The following is a 23,835-nucleotide window of genomic DNA, read 5'->3' as shown; positions in this document are numbered from 1 at the left end:
TAGGTTTCTTTTCCTTATATGATCCACCTTCTGGATGATGATATATAGCTTGTTTGTAGTAGTCTCGTCCAAAAGGATTTGCAGCAATATCATCAACACTCTTACTTGTACATTCCCTATTAAAATGACCCTTCTCCTTGCATTGAAAACATCTCACCTTAGACTTGTCAAAGCCTAATTTAGACGTTATACCATCAAGCATGTTTCGACCAGTAACCTCTTGGAATCTTTGAGCACTTCTAATAACACTGGCCATACACCATCTTATATCAATCATTTCCATTTCCTCCGAGTCTATCTGTTCACAATCTTCTTTAGTCATGTTGTAATTTCCAATGCGACCCGCCACTAAACACTCATATGATTCTAGAACAGATCCTAGAAAAGCCATATGTTCCTTGATAGTATCAGTGCTCATGTCCAGTATTTGTCAAATTCACTGCTATATTACACTGGATAACATCATAATCTTTTGAACTTGAAGCTTGAGTAATTGGAGTTGTTCCAGAATAACTACTACTAAATTGAGGAGTAGCAGTAACATTTGTTACACAACTTGACTGATTGATTCAGCACTAAATGCAGTATGAATCTTGGGATTTGGAGTAACACTTGAAAGAGAATTCTTGTAATACAATCCCACATCTTGTGATACGACTGTAGATTTCATCTTTTGTTTCTTTCTCAGTTCCAAGTCATGAGCTTCAAGTTTCTCGAGGAAGCTTGCCAAATTCAGACGAGCATAAGCAATGGGGTTTGATTGTTGAATCAAGATAAAAGTGCCCCATTCGTCAGGTAAAGCATCTGCAAGTTTATCTATGTACTCATACTCAGGCTTGTCAATATTCAGTCTCATCATCTCATTCACAAGATAATAGTATCTTTCAATCAATTGAGCAAATGATTCACCCTTAACTTGAGTGAATATGTCAAATTCTTTCTTCAGCAAAGCAATTTTGCTCTTTCTCATGTTGGGATTTCCACGATCTTTATTCAACAATGCTTGCCAAATTGAGTAGCAAGAACCATTGTGTTGCAAAAGTTGAAAGATCTCAGCTTTGATGGACTGTTGAAATAGATTCAACATCTTCTTCTCTTTAAGGAATGAATCTTTATTTGCATCAGCAATCTGAGATAATCTGTGTTTTTCTCCATTCTCATTCTTGGGAATTATATACTCTTCCTCCACGGCAGTCCATGTATCATAGTTCAATGCTTGAACATACGTCTTGAATTTGTCAGCCCATGAAGGATAGTCTTCCATTCTCAGTAGTTTAGGAGGCTTGTTGGAAGTTCCCATTTCATTTTCCAAATTAATATTCTGAAGTAGAGTAGACGGCTGTGACACGAACGCACTTAGGTTTTCCATATCGAATAAAGTTAATGTGTATTACTTCTGGTCAAACGGATATGTTTCTGGTAACGGATATGAAACTGATCAAGGTAGGTCAACGTATATGACACTGGTCAATATGAATCAACGTATAAGTGTCTTATGCTCTTGTTCACGGATATGTATGAAGGTCAACGTATAAGATGTATCCGACGTATATGTATACACACGTATATGTTTTTCACCTTATAACATATATGACGTATATGTTATACGCCGGATATGTTATACGTGAATAACATATATGTTGATGTGACATATCCGTTAAAAGACATCTTTTTGGAATTTTGGCAATTTGAAGGTTCAAATGATGTAGGACCTGATTGTAAACTTGAAGGATTTGTCACGGATAGGTAAGGAATGTCTTGTGAAACCTTGAAGGACTTTTGACAGTTGAATTAGTAGATAGACACAAAAACCTTGAAAACTTGTGATGCTCAAGCTAGTAACGAGCCGTAAAGCTCTGATACCAATTAAAAGTCTAGGATGGGTCTTCTGAGTGACGTGTAAGAACATCAACGACCAGATCTACCCTACGATACTATGAGCGGAAATCATAACAAAGTGAAAAACACTCGAAAACATCTCTTTAATCATCTCACTTATTCATTGATAGAAAAGGTATTACAAGATATATGACAGTGTAAGAGAAAAAGCACAACATGGATCACTCCACCAACTGGTCAGGAGCATCAACTATAACAAGTGATCCACTAGGCTATTTATATACACACTTGAAAGCTTATACGGCGTATAAGTTGCTTCTTGTGTATTTGACATTTAAGTCCACAATCCCTAACATGCTATCAAGACCTAACCAACACAAGACACAAAGTACTAGACATTTCATGTTCCTACAGGCTCCCCCTTGGATATTACTTGTCTTGTGGCATCCAAGCAAATAAACATTTCAAGCTCTAATACGCTCCCCTTTTGATATAGCTTAGAGTTAGGTCATAAACTCCTCAATCATCAAGTTAAAAGACTTCTCTTCACGTTTAAGCTTTCCCGGTCTTCTTTGAACAATTTTACATTTAATTCTTCTTTTAGAAAAATTTGACAATCAAAGTATTCTCCCATTGGCTTGAAACTTTTAAGTCTTCTAACTTTCATGAGTCCCACAATATTAAAACCAATTGCTATCTCATTCCATTTCCCAAATCCAATCATGATGAATCCCCAAATACACCTTGATAATACTTTTAAGAAACTTGTATTTGATCCACCAAATCCAACCAACCAATCACATATATGTCAACCATCCAATCCCATGTCTTCTCTCCAAATAAAAGGTCTTGAATCCTCAAGGTACAAGCAAATACAGCTTATAAACGACAATAACGGATATGCTCATATTTCAACGTGTACGTCTAGTATGCATTGTATAATCTTGTATGAACCAACTGATATTTCACAGGTAAGTGATATGGAGAGAATACGACATGCAAATTTAATCAAAAATTGAAGGACGTATATGTCATAAAGTACTTATGCGGCGCATATGTTATGCGCCGTATAACTTATGTGGCGCATAAGTTGCACTTTGAAGCTTCTTGACAAAATTTTGTGGGAAAACGATGTAGAAATGATCTGATTCTTGAGTATGTTGTTCAACACCAATGATATAACAATCCTTGAAATTTTGGTGAAATTTGAACGGCTACATCGTCTGGAATGATAAAAAACGTGTAGAAAAGAAACGTTTTGAGCTTTTCTAGGTAGATCACAAGCCACAAGGGTCTGATACCACTTGAAAGATGATTTCTTGCTGATGAATACAACAATCAGGATTTCTAGATATTACAGCTTGTATCTCAAAGTGCGGAATCCATTGGGAGTGAACAACACAAGTAAACATTAAGCACATTCTTCATTGATAACTTCAAAGATTACAAGATATGACTTTGTAGCAACTTTCTCTCTCTAATTTCTCACTCTAACATTCACCAAAAGTCTACATAATGACGCATAAGTCCCCTATTTATAGGAAACGTTAACAAGCTCATCAAGTCCGTATATGATATACGGCGTATATCATATACGCCGCATATCATATGCGTTGACTTCAAGACTTATGCGTTGACTAACAATCACAAACTATACATTTGACATTTTAGTTCTACACAATCATATCTAAGACATCTAAGGCCCTAGCAATAGACATTATGTCCTAACACAAAATCACTGGAATGTTTCTTTGTGGGCTACTTATCTCATTCAAAGGCTTATAGAGTCTATGTTAAGGAGCACATGGTAGTCATTGAGTCTTCTGACGTTATCTTCAATGAAAACCACATTAATAATGTTGAAGTACCCAAATGGCTATTTGATCTGGAGAAGATGATCAAATCTTTCAATATTTATATTGAAGACATAAATGACAGTATGTACAGAACAAGTTTTGAAGACAAAGGAAAACAAAAGCAACTTGATCTGAACAAACTGTGGTCATTAGTTGCTCCTGAAAATAATGGATTCACTTTTGAAAGAAACATTCAAGAAGCATATGAAATAGATATCACTGGTCAAGAAGTAGTTATTGAAATATCAAATGAAGGACCAAGTGATATGGAAAGTGAACCAGTGCCAAGTCAGCAGCAGGCTCAACCTGAAATGATCAATCAAGATGAAAACAGGTTCCAGTCTTTGTTTGACTCTCTCCAAATTGGGTTAAATGATTCATCATCCTCTGAAATTGATCAAACTCAAGAAGCTGATGAAACTCAAGAAGGAATTGAAAGTGAAGCTACTGAGAAAAATATGACAAATCTTGAAACAGAGGTTCCAGCACAACAGGTTGTGCAAACTGCTTATGTTAAAAGAAATCATCCTGTAGAAAACATCATAGGAGATTTGCAAGAGAGAGTAACTAGAAGTTCTTCTTAAAGAGCAACCATCTGTCTGTATGCCTGCTTTCTATCCCAAGTTGAACCAAAGAACATTAATCAGGCTTTAAAAGACAACAGCTGGGTAGAAGCATGCAGGAAGAATTGGCTTAATTCAGAGACTTACATGTATGGGACTTGGTTGACAAGCCTAGAGGCAAGTATGCAATTGGAACTAAATGGGTGTTCAGAAACAAGAAAGATGAGAGAGGAATTGTCATCAAAAACAAAGCAAGACTGGTGGCTCTGGGATGCTTAAAAGAAGAAGGAGTGGACTTTGAAGAAGTATTTGCTCATGTTGCAAGATTAGAAGCCAATCAGAATCTTTCTAGCATATGCAGCATCTATGAACAAAAAAGTCTATCAATTAGATATGAAATCTGCATTTTTAAATGGAAAGATAGATGAGGAGGTGTATGTGACTCAATCTCCTGGATTTGAAGATCCAATCCATCCTAACAAGGTTTATAAGCTCAGCAAGGCATTGTATGGACTACATTAAGCTCCTAGAGCATGGTATGATGAGCTATCAAAGTACTTGTTAGACAATGGCTTATGCAGAGGAGCTATTGATAAAACTTTGTTTTACAAAAGATGGAAGAAGGACCTACTGCTGTTGCAAGTCTATGTAGGTGACATCATTTTTGGCTCTACCAATGAACAAATGTGCAAAGAATTTGAGCAAGTCATGAAGTCTAAATACAAGATGAGTTTAATGGGAGAAATGAACTTTTTCCTTGGACTTCAAGTACAGTAAAATGCAGATGGGATCTTTATCTCTCAATCAAAATAAGTCCAAGTGATTCTTAACAAGTTCAAGTGCCAAGATTTCAAGACAGTGTCTACACCAATGGACACACATGAGAAGATGGTACCTGATGAGAAGGGTGAGCTGGTGGATCAGCATGAATATAGGGCGAAGATAGGATCACTGATGTACCTTACAACATCTAGGCCAGATATTAAGTTTGCTATGTGTGTCTGTGCAAGATTCCAAGATAACCCCAAGGTCTTAAACATGCTAGCAGTAAAAAGAATTCTCAGATATCTCAAAGGGAAACTAGATTTGGGGATTTGGTATCCAAAGAACTCTTCTTTTGATTTGATGGCCTACACAGATAGTGACTATGATCGTTGCAAAATGAGTAGAAAATCAACATCAGGAGGCTACCATTTTTTAAGGAACAAGTTGGTGTCATGGCAATGCAAGAAGCAGACTACAGTGTTCATCTCAAATGCTGAGGCTGAATACATTGCTGCATCCTCTTGCTATGCACAGGTTCAATGGATTCAGAATCAACTGGTGGATTATGGTCTGAATTTCTTACATACTCCAATTTTTATTGATAATACCGCTGCTATGTTTATTGTTAAGAATCAAGTCCAACATTCTAAGACTAAGCACATTGAGATTAGACATCACTTTATTAGGGATTGTAGTGAAAAAGGACAAATAGAAATGAAACGGGTAGATACATCTGATAATCTGGCTGATTTATTGTGACGTTTGAGCCAAAACAAGGTACACCTCAGTACGTATTTACCGATTAAGCAGATAAACGCATTTTGCGTAACAAACGAACGATTAACCGAACGGGTCGGGTTATGAACCAGGTATCTCGGGGGGGCATCTATAAGTGATATACGATCTATAAAAGCTAAAACATTAGAAATATGGCCTTAGTTTGATAGCAAACAAGTTAAACGAAAATATGCTCGTTTAACTACCGGCTATAGATGTAAACGCGAAAGATAGTTACAAACCAAGCATTGTATCATCCGTTAAGCCGAAAAAGACTTACCAAACACATATTTGAAATGTTTTAAGCGATCCGTGAAAATATTTTTGATTTTTACAAACGTATAGTATGTTTTTATAATTTTACACAAAACTAGCCGAAAAACACTCGTTTTCGCGCTGTTTAACGCACCCAATAAGTTTTTCGCGCAAAAACCGAACCCGAACTAAATTTGGACCGGGCTTTTTGTGTTTGGGCTTGAGAAATCAGAAACTTGGGCCAAAATGGGCCCAAAGTGGGCCCATGATGGTCCGATCGCAGCAGCAGCCCCCCCCCCCCTTTTATTCTTTCACATTTAAACTAGATACAAGATATTTTCAACATTATTTCTTGAAAATTCTGGACATAAACTTCTTCTCCAGCCAAAAACTCAAAAAACCCTAAGGTAAACAACTTAAATAAGCTACTTTTACACTTGTTTAAACTTGTTTAATACCATAAAAAACATGTCTTGGTTACTAAAAATCATTTCTAACCGTGTAAAAATCCTAAAAATGGTCCATAAACATGTTTTGATCATACACATGGTAAGGAACCTGTTTTGATAGTTTTTTTTGGCCATAAACACGGATTAAAGGGTTGAAACGACATTTTTACTATTCAAATGTTCGTTTTTGTACACTAGCCGAAACCCTAACTTAAGGGCTGTTATGTTGATGAAATATTGCTTGGTTTGTGATATAGGACTTGTACCTAGCTTGCTTAGAAGCACAAGAACCTGAAAACTTGATTAAAAGGTCGGAAACGAGCCAAACCCGCTAAGGTAATGCCGAAACACTCGCTTACGGGCTATTTAGGTTAAGGTTGTGATGTGCATATTTTTAGGACTTGAAATTTTTCAGGGACATCAGAGACAATGTCAATGAGCCCTTTTTTAAATTTGGTAATTTTTCGACCATCCGAGAATATTTGACGAATTTATTACCGAATTAGGACGTTTATTTGGAAAAATAGCTAAAATACTTCAAAAATTATGAAATTTTTCTGGGAACTCAGATTTAATGTATTTTGATCACATATGAATTTTGGGATCATTTGGATAAATTTAAAGGTATTTTGTTTATTTGTGTTCGTGTGAATTTTTACAGCCGAATTTGGGCCGAAAAGAATATCGCACGAGCTTTTTACATTCTGGAATTGATACAGGTTTTTTTGGGACATGATTTTAGTATTCAGGAATTTTTGTGGAATTTTTGGAAATTGTTTGGGGGTAAACGGACGATTTTCAAGCGAAATATAGCTGATAAAATGAATTTTTATAAATTAATAAATCAGTAAATAAATTCCAGAAATATTTTTATAAAAATCTACATATTTTGATTGATAGGTGGTTAAATTTTCATAATTTAATGATTAATGGTTAATTAATTATGCTAATCTGAATATTAAACAAATTCAGTTTTTATAACAACCGGCAAGTTCGCGACTAGTGAACCTGCGGGAAAATCAAAACACCAAGAGTGATCAAAAATCATATTTTGGACTAATTAAGTAAAAGCGATCTTTTCTATGAAAAACCTGGACAATCCGGATGGATTGTGCGCGTTTCTTCTTAAATCAAACTGTATAAACGGAAACGGGCCCCGTGGCTAATCCGGGACCCCAGTATGTGATCCTTCTTTATAATTTAATCATTTTATTAACCAATACATTTACTCAAGCGTATTTTCCCATAAATGTTTTCTGAACGCGTAAACGAGCAACTTGGCCCAGCTGGGAAATCGGGAGTCTGAGCCAAGTTCGGTTTTAAGTATTAGACATTGAACAACATCACAACTTAAGCCTATTGCCACTTTCTGGGCGTTCCAGCTACACCCAGATTAGTTATACAGCCCAGTTTAGTATTGAGATTATATTAATATTAAAATATTAGTATTATTATAATATTGATTATAGGAACTACTGATAGCAGACCAAACGAACCACGAGCTGATACAGTACTGATTATCAACTAAACCGTGAGTTTCATGACCCCACTCTTTAAACAGTTTTACGAACTTTTGGGGTGAAAAGCATGTTTGATTACATCACATACATCATTTACATACATACATACATACATACATACATACATACATACATACATACATACATACATACATACATACTTATTTCATGATTACAAGTGTTGACTTGCGAATACTCATTACTGTTTTCTTGAAACTCGTGAAACTCACCAGCTCTAGTAGTTGACCCGTTTTAAACTGCTTTTCAGGTGTACCTAAATCGGAGTAATTTGGTGATCTGTTACTTGTCTGAAGTGTGTGGTTGATGCTATGTGAATAGAGGCAAGGATGTTAGTAAGAACGTTTAGTTAACGAACTAGTTTTGTTTGTATCGCCTAGACTGTAAAACAATGATAGAGCGAAGAAATGTAATATATTATAAATTAGTTTGTAATGTTTCTTTATAAACAATGTGTTGGTACATGATGTCAGTAGTTCAGTGTCTAGTGTCTGTAATCGAGTTAGTTGGATTTGTATTTGGATGTAAGCGATGTACTCACAAGTTCGCTGATATAGGCGAACTTGTGGAACTAGCGAAGTTAGGGACAACTTCGCCTAAACATGCTAGGCGAAGTTGTCGTGTTTTATAAGCTGCTAGGTTACGGCTGAATTAAAAAAACGAGTTTATCATTAGTTTACGAGCTGTGTGTAATCGGTGATCAGTGAATCACGTGTTTCCAGTTGCAATACAACGTGTCTTTGTTTATTGTAACGTGTGTTCGATCGTGTTAACGTGTATTGTCTTCTACGCTCGTATCGTCTTGCGTAGGGATTCCGCACCTACGTAGAACGAGATATTCCGTGTAGATCCGGCTGGCAACCTACAATTGGTATCAGAGCTTTTGCTCGTGATTGTATGGTTCGGGATTATCACGCGGGTGTAGAAATCGTTCCGTTCGACTATTCGCGGGACGAGTTTACCGAGTTTTTGTGTCCTACTCACCTCACACCATCAAAAACAACCCATTACACCTTCGCATACATCGCAAAACGTCAAAATTAAACCTGCAAAATCATCGTGTTCATCAGGCGAAGTTGCCGCTACTGTTTGTAGGGTTTAGGCGAAGATATAAGGTTAAGCGAAGTTATCCACAACTTCGCCTACGTCACAAGTTCGCTTATCTCAAGCGAAGTTATCCACAACTTCGCCAAATCAGACGAATTTAAGAAGGGAGCGAAGTTAAGAATTCAAGCGAAGTTCAGACTTAAGCGAAGTTATCCACAACTTCGCCTACAGTACTGTTAAGAATAAAATTTTTATTTTTCGGGTTTCTTTGTGTTTTCGTTTCGTAAAAGATGACTTCTATAAATATTATGGAAATGGTGAAGATGGAAGTGGAAGCGGGTTCAGCTACTAAGGCACCGAAAATGCTTAAGGGTACCGATTTCGTGGCGTGGAAAGATCGGTTTGAGCAGTACATTAAATATCAAGATGCTAAGATGTGGGTGTGCATTCAAGATGGATACATTCCACCAACTGCTTTGTATGAGGGTCGTGAACAAATTAAGAAATACAACAAGATGGAAGAGGAAGAAAAGAAGATGTATGAGGCTGAAAGCAAAGCTCATGCTGCGATAACAATGGCTCTTCCACAAGAGATTCTTCACACCTTCAGGAAGTATAAAACCGCCAGAGAGCTATGGGAAGCACTTGAAAACCGATTTGAAGGTAATGTGGGGATACGTGCATCCAAGATTAAACTACTCAAAACCCAATTCTCGGTGTTCAAGTACTTGAAGAATGAATCACTTGATGATATCATCACGAGATATTATCATCTGATGACCGAACTCAGCAATTATTCCATTGCTTACAAAGAAGAGGAAATCGTAGAAAAGCTTCTTGATGCTCTCCCACCGAAATGGGAGATGTACACTGTCTTGATGAGAGAAGATATAGAGTTTGCCGACTATGACTTGGAAACAGCAGTCAACAAACTACGAACTTTTGAACTTAACATGGTTCGAAAAGAGACACCAACTGATCAGGTTCAGGATCCGGGAATGTATGGTGCGAAAGTTAATTCAAGTTCAAGTTCGAAGTCTGAATCATCTGCTTACTATTCAAAGGGAGACTCGGGCGCTAAGTCAACACATGAAGGTCATGTAACTCTCAACATGGATGGTGATGTGTGTTTTGTAGCTGGTGGAACAAATGCTTCTAAACCTCAAGCAACCAAGGGTAGTTTTTCCTCAAGTGTTCCGAACAACAACTACTCTAAGATGCCCATGAGTGTTAAATCTGTTGAACAGCAGTTTGCTCTCTATGCATCTTTCATTGCTTCGTACGAAAATTACATTAAAGGTAAGATTGTTGACCCTGCAACTTTAGACGAAGACTATGATCAGATCGATGCTGATGATCTGGAAGAGATGGATCTGCAGTGGCAGATGGCGATGATTGTAAGAAGGGTTAAAAGGTTTATGAAGAAGACTGGTAGAAAGTTTGTTGGTGAAAGACCAGGTTATGATAAGTCAAAGGTGCGGTGTTATAACTGTCAACAGAATGGACACTTTGCTAAATAGTGCACAAATGAACGTGTAGAACGCAGTCAAAACAGGTCTACACAATGTGTAATCGGTGATCAGTGAATCACGTGTTTCCAGTTGCAATACAACGTGTCTTTGTTTATTGTAACGTGTGTTCGATCGTGTTAACGTGTATTGTCTTCTACGCTCGTATCGTCTTACGTAGGGATTCCGCATCTACGTAGAACGAGATATTCCGTGTAGATCCGGCTGGGAACCTACAATTGGTATCAGAGCTTTTGCTCGTGATTGTGTGGTTCGGGATTATCACGCGGGTGTAGAAATCGTTCCGTTCGACTATTCGCGGGACGAGTTTACCGAGTTTTTGTGTCCTACTCACCTCCCACCATCAAAAACAACCCCTTACACCTTTGCATACAACGCAAAACGTCAAAATTAAACCTGCAAAATCATCGTGTTCATCAGGCGAAGTTGCCGCTACTGTTTGTAGGGTTTAGGCGAAGATATAAGGTTAAGCGAAGTTATCCACAACTTCGCCTACCTCACAAGTTCGCGTATCTCAAGCGAAGTTATCCACAACTTAGCCAAATCAGGCGAATTTAAAAAGGGAGCGAAGTTAAGAATTCAAGCGAAGTTCAGACTTAAGCGAAGTTATCCACAACTTCGCCTACAGTACTGTTAAGAATAAAATTTTTATTTTTCGGGTTTGTTTGTGTTTTCGTTTCGTAAAAGATGACTTCTATAAATATTACGGAACTGGTGAAGATGGAAGTGGCAGCGGGTTCAGCTACTAAGGCACCGAAAATGCTTAAGGGTACCGATTTTGTGGCGTGGAAAGATCGGTTTGAGCAGTACGTTAAATATCAAGATGCTAAGATGTGGGTGTGCATTCAAGATGGATACATTCCACCAACTGCTTTGTATGAGGGTCGTGAACAAATTAAGAAATACAACAAGATGGAATAGGTAGAAAAGAAGATGTATGAGGCTGAAAGCAAAGCTCATGCTGCGATAACAATGGCTCTTCCACTAGAGATTCTTCACACCTTCAGGAAATATAAAACCGCCAGAGAGATATGGGAAGCACTTGAAAACCGATTTGAAGGTAATGTGGGGATACGTGCATCCAAGATTAAACTACTCAAAACCCAATTCTCGGTGTTCAAGTACTTGAAGAATGAATCACTTGATGATATCATCACGAGATATTATCATCTGATGACCGAACTCAGCAATTATTCCATTGCTCACAAAGAAGAGGAAATCGTAGAAAAGCTTCTTGATGCTCTCCCACCGAAATGGGAGATGTACACTGTCTTGATGAGAGAAGATAAAGAGTTTGCCGACTATGACTTGGAAACAGCAGTCAACAAACTACGAACTTTTGAACTTAACATGGTTAGAAAAGAGACACCAACTGATCAGGTTCAGGATCCGGGAATGTATGGTACGAAAGTTAATTCAAGTTCAAGTTCGAAGTCTGAACATCTGCTTACTATTCAAAGGGAGACTCGGGCGCTAAGTCAACACATGAAGGTCATGTAAATCTCAACATGGATGGTGATGTGTGTTTTGTAGCTGGTGGAACAAATGCTTATAAACCTCAAGCAACCAAGGGTAGTTTTTCCTCAAGTGTTCCGAACAACAACTACTCTAAGATGCCCATGAGTGTTAAATCTGCTGAACAGCAGTTTGCTCTCTATGCATCTTTCATTGCTTCGTACGAAAATTACATTAAAGGTAAGATTGTTGACCCTGCAACTTTAGAAGAAGACTATGATCAGATCGATGCTGATGATCTGGAAGAGATGGATCTGCAGTGGCAGATGGCGATGATTGTAAGAAGGGTTAAAAGGTTTATGAAGAAGACTGGTAGAAAGTTTGTTGGTGAAAAACCAGGTTTTGATAAGTCAAAGGTGCGGTGTTATAACTGTCAACAGAATGGACTCTTTGCTAAAGAGTGCACATATGAACGTGTAGAACGCAGTCAAAACAGGTCTACACAATGTGTAATCGGTGATCAGTGAATCACGTGTTTCCAGTTGCAATACAACGTGTCTTTGTTTATTGTAACGTGTGTTAGATCGTGTTAACGTGTATTGTCTTCTACGCTCGTATCGTCTTACGTAGGGATTCCGCACCTACGTAGAACGAGATATTCCGTGTAGATCCGGCTGGGAACCTACAATTGGTATCAGAGCTTTTGCTCGTGATTGTGTGGTTCGGGATTATCACGCGGGTGTAGAAATCGTTCCGTTCGACTATTCGCGGGACGAGTTTACTGAGTTTTTGTGTCCTACTCACCTCCCACCATCAAAAACAACCCCTTACACCTTCGCATACAACGCAAAACGTCAAAATTAAACCTGCAAAATCATCGTGTTCATCAGGCGAAGTTGCCGCTACTGTTTGTAGGGTTTAGGCGAAGATATAAGGTTAAGCGAAGTTATCCACAACTTCGCCTACCTCACAAGTTCGCGTATCTCAAGCGAAGTTATCCACAACTTAGCCAAATCAGGCGAATTTAAAAAGGGAGCGAAGTTAAGAATTCAAGCGAAGTTCAGACTTAAGCGAAGTTATCCACAACTTCGCCTACAGTACTGTTAAGAATAAAATTTTTATTTTTCGGGTTTGTTTGTGTTTTCGTTTCGTAAAAGATGACTTCTATAAATATTACGGAACTGGTGAAGATGGAAGTGGAAGCGGGTTCAGCTACTAAGGCACCGAAAATGCTTAAGGGTACCGATTTTGTGGCGTGGAAAGATCGGTTTGAGCAGTACGTTAAATATCAAGATGCTAAGATGTGGGTGTGCATTCAAGATGGATACATTCCACCAACTGCTTTGTATGAGGGTCGTGAACAAATTAAGAAATACAACAAGATGGAATAGGTAGAAAAGAAGATGTATGAGGCTGAAAGCAAAGCTCATGCTGCGATAACAATGGCTCTTCCACTAGAGATTCTTCACACCTTCAGGAAATATAAAACCGCCAGAGAGATATGGGAAGCACTTGAAAACCGATTTGAAGGTAATGTGGGGATACGTGCATCCAAGATTAAACTACTCAAAACCCAATTCTCGGTGTTCAAGTACTTGAAGAATGAATCACTTGATGATATCATCACGAGATATTATCATCTGATGACCGAACTCAGCAATTATTCCATTGCTCACAAAGAAGAGGAAATCGTAGAAAAGCTTCTTGATGCTCTCCCACCGAAATGGGAGATGTACACTGTCTTGATGAGAGAAGATAAAGAGTTTGCCGACTATGACTTGGAAACAGCAGTCAACAAACTACGAACTTTTGAACTTAACATGGTTAGAAAAGAGACACCAACTGATCAGGTTCAGGATCCGGGAATGTATGGTGCGAAAGTTAATTCAAGTTCAAGTTCGAAGTCTGAACATCTGCTTACTATTCAAAGGGAGACTCGGGCGCTAAGTCAACACATGAAGGTCATGTAAATCTCAACATGGATGGTGATGTGTGTTTTGTAGCTGGTGGAACAAATGCTTATAAACCTCAAGCAACCAAGGGTAGTTTTTCCTCAAGTGTTCCGAACAACAACTACTCTAAGATGCCCATGAGTGTTAAATCTGCTGAACAGCAGTTTGCTCTCTATGCATCTTTCATTGCTTCGTACGAAAATTACATTAAAGGTAAGATTGTTGACCCCGCAACTTTAGAAGAAGACTATGATCAGATCGATGCTGATGATCTGGAAGAGATGGATCTGCAGTGGCAGATGGCGATGATTGTAAGAAGGGTTAAAAGGTTTATGAAGAAGACTGGTAGAAAGTTTGTTGGTGAAAAACCAGGTTTTGATAAGTCAAAGGTGCGGTGTTATAACTGTCAACAGAATGGACTCTTTGCTAAAGAGTGCACATATGAACGTGTAGAACGCAGTCAAAACAGGTCTACACAATGTGTAATCGGTGATCAGTGAATCACGTGTTTCCAGTTGCAATACAACGTGTCTTTGTTTATTGTAACGTGTGTTTGATCGTGTTAACGTGTATTGTCTTCTACGCTCGTATCGTCTTACGTAGGGATTCCGCACCTACGTAGAACGAGATATTCCGTGTAGATCCGGCTGGGAACCTACAATTGGTATCAGAGCTTTTGCTCGTGATTGTGTGGTTCGGGATTATCACGCGGGTGTAGAAATCGTTCCGTTCGACTATTCGCGGGACGAGTTTACCGAGTTTTTGTGTCCTACTCACCTCCCACCATCAAAAACAACCCCTTACACCTTCGCATACAACGCAAAACGTCAAAATTAAACCTGCAAAATCATCGTGTTCATCAGGCGAAGTTGCCGCTACTGTTTGTAGGGTTTAGGCGAAGATATAAGGTTAAGCGAAGTTATCCACAACTTCGCCTACCTCACAAGTTCGCGTATCTCAAGCGAAGTTATCCACAACTTAGCCAAATCAGGCGAATTTAAAAAGGGAGCGAAGTTAAGAATTCAAGCGAAGTTCAGACTTAAGCGAAGTTATCCACAACTTCGCCTACAGTACTGTTAAGAATAAAATTTTTATTTTTCGGGTTTGTTTGTGTTTTCGTTTCGTAAAAGATGACTTCTATAAATATTACGGAACTGGTGAAGATGGAAGTGGAAGCGGGTTCAGCTACTAAGGCACCGAAAATGCTTAAGGGTACCGATTTTGTGGCGTGGAAAGATCGGTTTGAGCAGTACGTTAAATATCAATATGCTAAGATGTGGGTGTGCATTCAAGATGGATACATTCCACCAACTGCTTTGTATGAGGGTCGTGAACAAATTAAGAAATACAACAAGATGGAATAGGTAGAAAAGAAGATGTATGAGGCTGAAAGCAAAGCTCATGCTGCGATAACAATGGCTCTTCCACTAGAGATTCTTCACACCTTCAGGAAATATAAAACCGCCAGAGAGATATGGGAAGCACTTGAAAACCGATTTGAAGGTAATGTGGGGATACGTGCATCCAAGATTAAACTACTCAAAACCCAATTCTCGGTGTTCAAGTACTTGAAGAATGAATCACTTGATGATATCATCACGAGATATTATCATCTGATGACCGAACTCAGCAATTATTCCATTGCTCACAAAGAAGAGGAAATCGTAGAAAAGCTTCTTGATGCTCTCCCACCGAAATGGAAGATGTACACTGTCTTGATGAGAGATGATAAAGAGTTTGCCGACTATGACTTGGAAACAGCAGTCAACAAACTACGAACTTTTGAACTTAACATGGTTCGAAAAGAGACACCAACTGATCAGGTTCAGGATCCGGGAATGTATGGTGCGAAAGTTAATTCAAGTTCAAGTTCGAAGTCTGAATCATCTGCTTACTATTCAAAGGGAGACTCGGGCGCTAAGTCAACACATGAAGGTCATGTAACTCTCAACATGGATGGTGATGTGTGTTTTGTAGCTGGTGGAACAAATGCTTATAAACCTCAAGCAACCAAGGGTAGTTTTTCCACAAGTGTTCCGAACAACAACTACTCTAAGATGCCCATGAGTGTTAAATCTGCTGAACAGCAGTTTGCTCTCTATGCATCTTTCATTGCTTCGTACTAAAATTACATTAAAGGTAAGATTGTTGACCCTGCAACTTTAGAAGAAGACTATGATCAGATCGATGCTGATGATCTGGAAGAGATGGATCTGCAGTGGCAGATGGCGATGATTGTAAGAAGGGTTAAAAGGTTTATGAAGAAGACTGGTAGAAAGTTTGTTGGTGAAAAACCAGGTTTTGATAAGTCAAAGGTGCGGTGTTATAACTGTCAACAGAATGGACTCTTTGCTAAAGAGTGCACATATGAACGTGTAGAACGCAGTCAAAACAGGTCTACACAATGTGTAATCGGTGATCAGTGAATCACGTGTTTCCAGTTGCAATACAACGTGTCTTTGTTTATTGTAACGTGTGTTAGATCGTGTTAACGTGTATTGTCTTCTACGCTCGTATCGTCTTACGTAGGGATTCCGCACCTACGTAGAACGAGATATTCCGTGTAGATCCGGCTGGGAACCTACAATTGGTATCAGAGCTTTTGCTCGTGATTGTGTGGTTCGGGATTATCACGCGGGTGTAGAAATCGTTCCGTTCGACTATTCGCGGGACGAGTTTACCGAGTTTTTGTGTCCTACTCACCTCCCACCATCAAAAACAACCCCTTACACCTTCGCATACAACGCAAAACGTCAAAATTAAACCTGCAAAATCATCGTGTTCATCAGGCGAAGTTGCCGCTACTGTTTGTAGGGTTTAGGCGAAGATATAAGGTTAAGCGAAGTTATCCACAACTTCGCCTACCTCACAAGTTCGCGTATCTCAAGCGAAGTTATCCACAACTTAGCCAAATCAGGCGAATTTAAAAAGGGAGCGAAGTTAAGAATTCAAGCGAAGTTCAGACTTAAGCGAAGTTATCCACAACTTCGCCTACAGTACTGTTAAGAATAAAATTTTTATTTTTCGGGTTTGTTTGTGTTTTCGTTTCGTAAAAGATGACTTCTATAAATATTACGGAACTGGTGAAGATGGAAGTGGAAGCGGGTTCAGCTACTAAGGCACCGAAAATGCTTAAGGGTACCGATTTTGTGGCGTGGAAAGATCGGTTTGAGCAGTACGTTAAATATCAAGATGCTAAGATGTGGGTGTGCATTCAAGATGGATACATTCCACCAACTGCTTTGTATGAGGGTCGTGAACAAATTAAGAAATACAACAAGATGGAATAGGTAGAAAAGAAGATGTATGAGGCTGAAAGCAAAGCTCATGCTGCGATAACAATGGCTCTTCCACTAGAGATTCTTCACACCTTCAGGAAATATAAAACCGCCAGAGAGATATGGGAAGCACTTGAAAACCGATTTGAAGGTAATGTGGGGATACGTGCATCCAAGATTAAACTACTCAAAACCCAATTCTCGGTGTTCAAGTACTTGAAGAATGAATCACTTGATGATATCATCACGAGATATTATCATCTGATGACCGAACTCAGCAAATATTCCATTGCTCACAAAGAAGAGGAAATCGTAGAAAAGCTTCTTGATGCTCTCCCACCGAAATGGGAGATGTACACTGTCTTGATGAGAGAAGATAAAGAGTTTGCCGACTATGACTTGGAAACAGCAGTCAACAAACTACGAACTTTTGAACTTAACATGGTTAGAAAAGAGACACCAACTGATCAGGTTCAGGATCCGGGAATGTATGGTGCGAAAGTTAATTCAAGTTCAAGTTCGAAGTCTGAACATCTGCTTACTATTCAAAGGGAGACTCGGGCGCTAAGTCAACACATGAAGGTCATGTAAATCTCAACATGGATGGTGATGTGTGTTTTGTAGCTGGTGGAACAAATGCTTATAAACCTCAAGCAACCAAGGGTAGTTTTTCCTCAAGTGTTCCGAACAACAACTACTCTAAGATGCCCATGAGTGTTAAATCTGCTGAACAGCAGTTTGCTCTCTATGCATCTTTCATTGCTTCGTACGAAAATTACATTAAAGGTAAGATTGTTGACCCCGCAACTTTAGAAGAAGACTATGATCAGATCGATGCTGATGATCTGGAAGAGATGGATCTGCAGTGGCAGATGGCGATGATTGTAAGAAGGGTTAAAAGGTTTATGAAGAAGACTGGTAGAAAGTTTGTTGGTGAAAAACCAGGTTTTGATAAGTCAAAGGTGCGGTGTTATAACTGTCAACAGAATGGACTCTTTGCTAAAGAGTGCACATATGAACGTGTAGAACGCAGTCAAAACAGGTCTACACAATGTGTAATCGGTGATCAGTGAATCACGTGTTTCCAGTTGCAATACAACGTGTCTTTGTTTATTGTAACGTGTGTTTGATCGTGTTAACGTGTATTGTCTTCTACGCTCGTATCGTCTTACGTAGGGATTCCGCACCTACGTAGAACGAGATATTCCGTGTAGATCCGGCTGGGAACCTACAATTGGTATCAGAGCTTTTGCTCGTGATTGTGTGGTTCGGGATTATCACGCGGGTGTAGAAATCGTTCCGTTCGACTATTCGCGGGACGAGTTTACCGAGTTTTTGTGTCCTACTCACCTCCCACCATCAAAAACAACCCCTTACACCTTCGCATACAACGCAAAACGTCAAAATTAAACCTGCAAAATCATCGTGTTCATCAGGCGAAGTTGCCGCTACTGTTTGTAGGGTTTAGGCGAAGATATAAGGTTAAGCGAAGTTATCCACAACTTCGCCTACCTCACAAGTTCGCGTATCTCAAGCGAAGTTATCCACAACTTAGCCAAATCAGGCGAATTTAAAAAGGGAGCGAAGTTAAGAATTCAAGCGAAGTTCAGACTTAAGCGAAGTTATCCACAACTTCGCCTACAGTACTGTTAAGAATAAAATTTTTATTTTTCGGGTTTGTTTGTGTTTTCGTTTCGTAAAAGATGACTTCTATAAATATTACGGAACTGGTGAAGATGGAAGTGGAAGCGGGTTCAGCTACTAAGGCACCGAAAATGCTTAAGGGTACCGATTTTGTGGCGTGGAAAGATCGGTTTGAGCAGTACGTTAAATATCAAGATGCTAAGATGTGGGTGTGCATTCAAGATGGATACATTCCACCAACTGCTTTGTATGAGGGTCGTGAACAAATTAAGAAATACAACAAGATGGAATAGGTAGAAAAGAAGATGTATGAGGCTGAAAGCAAAGCTCATGCTGCGATAACAATGGCTCTTCCACTAGAGATTCTTCACACCTTCAGGAAATATAAAACCGCCAGAGAGATATGGGAAGCACTTGAAAACCGATTTGAAGGTAATGTGGGGATACGTGCATCCAAGATTAAACTACTCAAAACCCAATTCTCGGTGTTCAAGTACTTGAAGAATGAATCACTTGATGATATCATCACGAGATATTATCATCTGATGACCGAACTCAGCAAATATTCCATTGCTCACAAAGAAGAGGAAATCGTAGAAAAGCTTCTTGATGCTCTCCCACCGAAATGGGAGATGTACACTGTCTTGATGAGAGAAGATAAAGAGTTTGCCGACTATGACTTGGAAACAGCAGTCAACAAACTACGAACTTTTGAACTTAACATGGTTAGAAAAGAGACACCAACTGATCAGGTTCAGGATCCGGGAATGTATGGTGCGAAAGTTAATTCAAGTTCAAGTTCGAAGTCTGAACATCTGCTTACTATTCAAAGGGAGACTCGGGCGCTAAGTCAACACATGAAGGTCATGTAAATCTCAACATGGATGGTGATGTGTGTTTTGTAGCTGGTGGAACAAATGCTTATAAACCTCAAGCAACCAAGGGTAGTTTTTCCTCAAGTGTTCCGAACAACAACTACTCTAAGATGCCCATGAGTGTTAAATCTGCTGAACAGCAGTTTGCTCTCTATGCATCTTTCATTGCTTCGTACGAAAATTACATTAAAGGTAAGATTGTTGACCCCGCAACTTTAGAAGAAGACTATGATCAGATCGATGCTGATGATCTGGAAGAGATGGATCTGCAGTGGCAGATGGCGATGATTGTAAGAAGGGTTAAAAGGTTTATGAAGAAGACTGGTAGAAAGTTTGTTGGTGAAAAACCAGGTTTTGATAAGTCAAAGGTGCGGTGTTATAACTGTCAACAGAATGGACTCTTTGCTAAAGAGTGCACATATGAACGTGTAGAACGCAGTCAAAACAGGTCTACACAATGTGTAATCGGTGATCAGTGAATCACGTGTTTCCAGTTGCAATACAACGTGTCTTTGTTTATTGTAACGTGTGTTTGATCGTGTTAACGTGTATTGTCTTCTACGCTCGTATCGTCTTACGTAGGGATTCCGCACCTACGTAGAACGAGATATTCCGTGTAGATCCGGCTGGGAACCTACAATTGGTATCAGAGCTTTTGCTCGTGATTGTGTGGTTCGGGATTATCACGCGGGTGTAGAAATCGTTCCGTTCGACTATTCGCGGGACGAGTTTACCGAGTTTTTGTGTCCTACTCACCTCCCACCATCAAAAACAACCCCTTACACCTTCGCATACAACGCAAAACGTCAAAATTAAACCTGCAAAATCATCGTGTTCATCAGGCGAAGTTGCCGCTACTGTTTGTAGGGTTTAGGCGAAGATATAAGGTTAAGCGAAGTTATCCACAACTTCGCCTACCTCACAAGTTCGCGTATCTCAAGCGAAGTTATCCACAACTTAGCCAAATCAGGCGAATTTAAAAAGGGAGCGAAGTTAAGAATTCAAGCGAAGTTCAGACTTAAGCGAAGTTATCCACAACTTCGCCTACAGTACTGTTAAGAATAAAATTTTTATTTTTCGGGTTTGTTTGTGTTTTCGTTTCGTAAAAGATGACTTCTATAAATATTACGGAACTGGTGAAGATGGAAGTGGAAGCGGGTTCAGCTACTAAGGCACCGAAAATGCTTAAGGGTACCGATTTTGTGGCGTGGAAAGATCGGTTTGAGCAGTACGTTAAATATCAAGATGCTAAGATGTGGGTGTGCATTCAAGATGGATACATTCCACCAACTGCTTTGTATGAGGGTCGTGAACAAATTAAGAAATACAACAAGATGGAATAGGTAGAAAAGAAGATGTATGAGGCTGAAAGCAAAGCTCATGCTGCGATAACAATGGCTCTTCCACTAGAGATTCTTCACACCTTCAGGAAATATAAAACCGCCAGAGAGATATGGGAAGCACTTGAAAACCGATTTGAAGGTAATGTGGGGATACGTGCATCCAAGATTAAACTACTCAAAACCCAATTCTCGGTGTTCAAGTACTTGAAGAATGAATCACTTGATGATATCATCACGAGATATTATCATCTGATGACCGAACTCAGCAATTATTCCATTGCTCACAAAGAAGAGGAAATCGTAGAAAAGCTTCTTGATGCTCTCCCACCGAAATGGAAGATGTACACTGTCTTGATGAGAGATGATAAAGAGTTTGCCGACTATGACTTGGAAACAGCAGTCAACAAACTACGAACTTTTGAACTTAACATGGTTCGAAAAGAGACACCAACTGATCAGGTTCAGGATCCGGGAATGTATGGTGCGAAAGTTAATTCAAGTTCAAGTTCGAAGTCTGAATCATCTGCTTACTATTCAAAGGGAGACTCGGGCGCTAAGTCAACACATGAAGGTCATGTAACTCTCAACATGGATGGTGATGTGTGTTTTGTAGCTGGTGGAACACATGCTTCTAAACCTCAAGCAACCAAGGGTAGTTTTTCCTCAAGTGTTCCGAACAACAACTACTCTAAGATGCCCATGAGTGTTAAATCTGCTGAACAGCAGTTTGCTCTCTATGCATCTTTCATTGCTTCGTACGAAAATTACATTAAAGGTAAGATTGTTGACCCTGCAACTTTAGACGAAGACTATGATCAGATCGATGCTGATGATCTGGAAGAGATGGATCTGCAGTGGCAGATGGCGATGATTGTAAGAAGGGTTAAAAGGTTTATGAAGAAGACTGGTAGAAAGTTTGTTGGTGAAAGACCAGGTTTTGATAAGTCAAAGGTGCGGTGTTATAACTGTCAACAGAATGGACACTTTGCTAAATAGTGCACAAATGAACGTGTAGAACGCAGTCAAAACAAGTCTACACAACAGAGTGGGGGTGGTAATGAGAATAGGGCCATGATATCCAGACACAACGGGGAATACAATTGGAATCTGCATGTTAAGGAAGTGTTCAAACAGGCCAATTTGGCGAACATCGAAACTGCAGAAAGTGAGAAACTAACTGGAGAAAATCAAGCTTACATGGCAAAAGTGACAGATCAGCTCTCCGAGGTAAGTACTAAACTCCCTTGTACGAAATGTGAAAATCTGTCTGAACAATTGACAACAATAACTGATCAGTTTGTTAGTTTGGATGCTCAATTTAAAACATTAAAAGAAGATCATCATTACACTAAAGCTAGAGAAAATATTTACAAGGTAAAAATAAAAGCTAGTGAGAAAGATATCAGAAGTCTTAAAGCCAGTCTAGCTGAAAAAATACAAGTAATTGATCTTAGCTATGAAGTGTTAGAAGAGAAAACCAAACTAATAGCTGAAAGGGATAAAGAGATAGCTGATCACCAGGTGAAAGTGGTGGAACTACACAGAAAACTTGAGCAATTTAGAAATTCCTCTGCTATACTTGATCACCTCGTTAGTGATCAACGTTCCCTAGTTTAAAGGGGAGGAATTGGATATAATGAAGTTCCACCACCTTTTAATCATAACTATACTTTTGATCCTAGTAATCAGAAATCTGTTGATGTTGAAATTGTTCAGACAGTTCCGGTTAAGGTTACGATTAAAGATCCAGAAGTTAGTAAAGGCGAATCGAGTAAGCCTGTTTCTAATGTTAAGATTTCTGTTCCTAGTCCTGTCTTATCAAATTCGGACAGGACATCCGAGTCGAGTGAGACAAAAGATGAGGCAGTGTTACCAAAACGTGGAGAGGAACATAAACCAAATGAAAAGAATTCTCCACTAAACCCGTATGTCCCACCATATGTTAGACAAACGGGCAGTAATGCAGCCTCAACATCTAAAACAACTATTGAGACGAAAGTTGAACACAGGAGTTGTTTCAGATGCAATCAATTAGGACACCTGATTGCTGATTGCCCTCTGAAGCAGAGATTCAGAGGTATGAGGCCTCCGAAAATTGAGAATAAAACTAACAGTAAGTACTATAATGGTAAAAATGAAAACTCATCAAAGTTCAGATATTCAACTAATCCAGGTTTTCAAAGAAATCGATCTCAGTTTTTCCCTGTTAACAACCAAATCTTTAGTAATAAATCATTTAATTCACGGTGGTTTGGATGGCCTCATAGTCAATCTACAAGAAGGTATCCTTTTAGGACTTACAGAAATCATTCTAATACTAACTTTGGACAGCCAAAGTACGGGATGTATCGACCCAAGACCAATAGGTCTTGGGTCCCCAGATTTTAATCCTCTGCTTTAATAGTGCAGGAACAGTTGAACAGGGCTGCAAAGAATCTATGGGTTGTGGATAGCGGCTGTTCCCGGCACATGACGGGTAACAAGAATTTGTTACACGAATGGAAACCTGTTCAGGGAGGAAGAGTAAGTTTTGCTGGAGAGAGTGGTGGAAGGATTACTGGAATTGGGACGGTGACTAATGGTAAAATGACATTAGAGAAAGTGAATTTCGTTGAAGAACTGAAGCATAATCTGCTGAGTGTATCGCAGATCTGTGACAAAGATTACACT

At 39.2% G+C, this 23,835-nt stretch overlaps 1 protein-coding gene across 1 annotated transcript; it reads right to left on the bottom strand.

The window, feature by feature from the left end:
• Nucleotides 1–547: 547 nt before the first annotated feature.
• Nucleotides 548–1,369, bottom strand: LOC143531720 (uncharacterized). Its single transcript, XM_077026967.1, has one exon. The coding sequence runs from the start codon at nucleotides 1,367–1,369 to the stop codon at nucleotides 548–550; it is 822 nt and encodes a 273-aa protein (XP_076883082.1).
• Between the last annotated feature and the right edge of the window lie 22,466 nt (nucleotides 1,370–23,835).

The sequence above is a fragment of the Bidens hawaiensis genome, unplaced genomic scaffold, assembly GCF_021521415.1.
Source record: "Bidens hawaiensis isolate Kalapana, Puna unplaced genomic scaffold, B.hawaiensis_p1.1 tig00000697_1, whole genome shotgun sequence".
Classification (NCBI taxonomy): Eukaryota; Viridiplantae; Streptophyta; class Magnoliopsida; order Asterales; family Asteraceae; genus Bidens; species Bidens hawaiensis.
This window is presented reverse-complemented; position numbering and strand designations above follow the sequence as displayed.

Bases quoted from the DNA above. Each gene is read 5' to 3' on its own strand.
- LOC143531720 (XM_077026967.1), bottom strand. From the start codon at position 1,369: ATGGAAAACCTAAGTGCGTTCGTGTCACAGCCGTCTACTCTACTTCAG.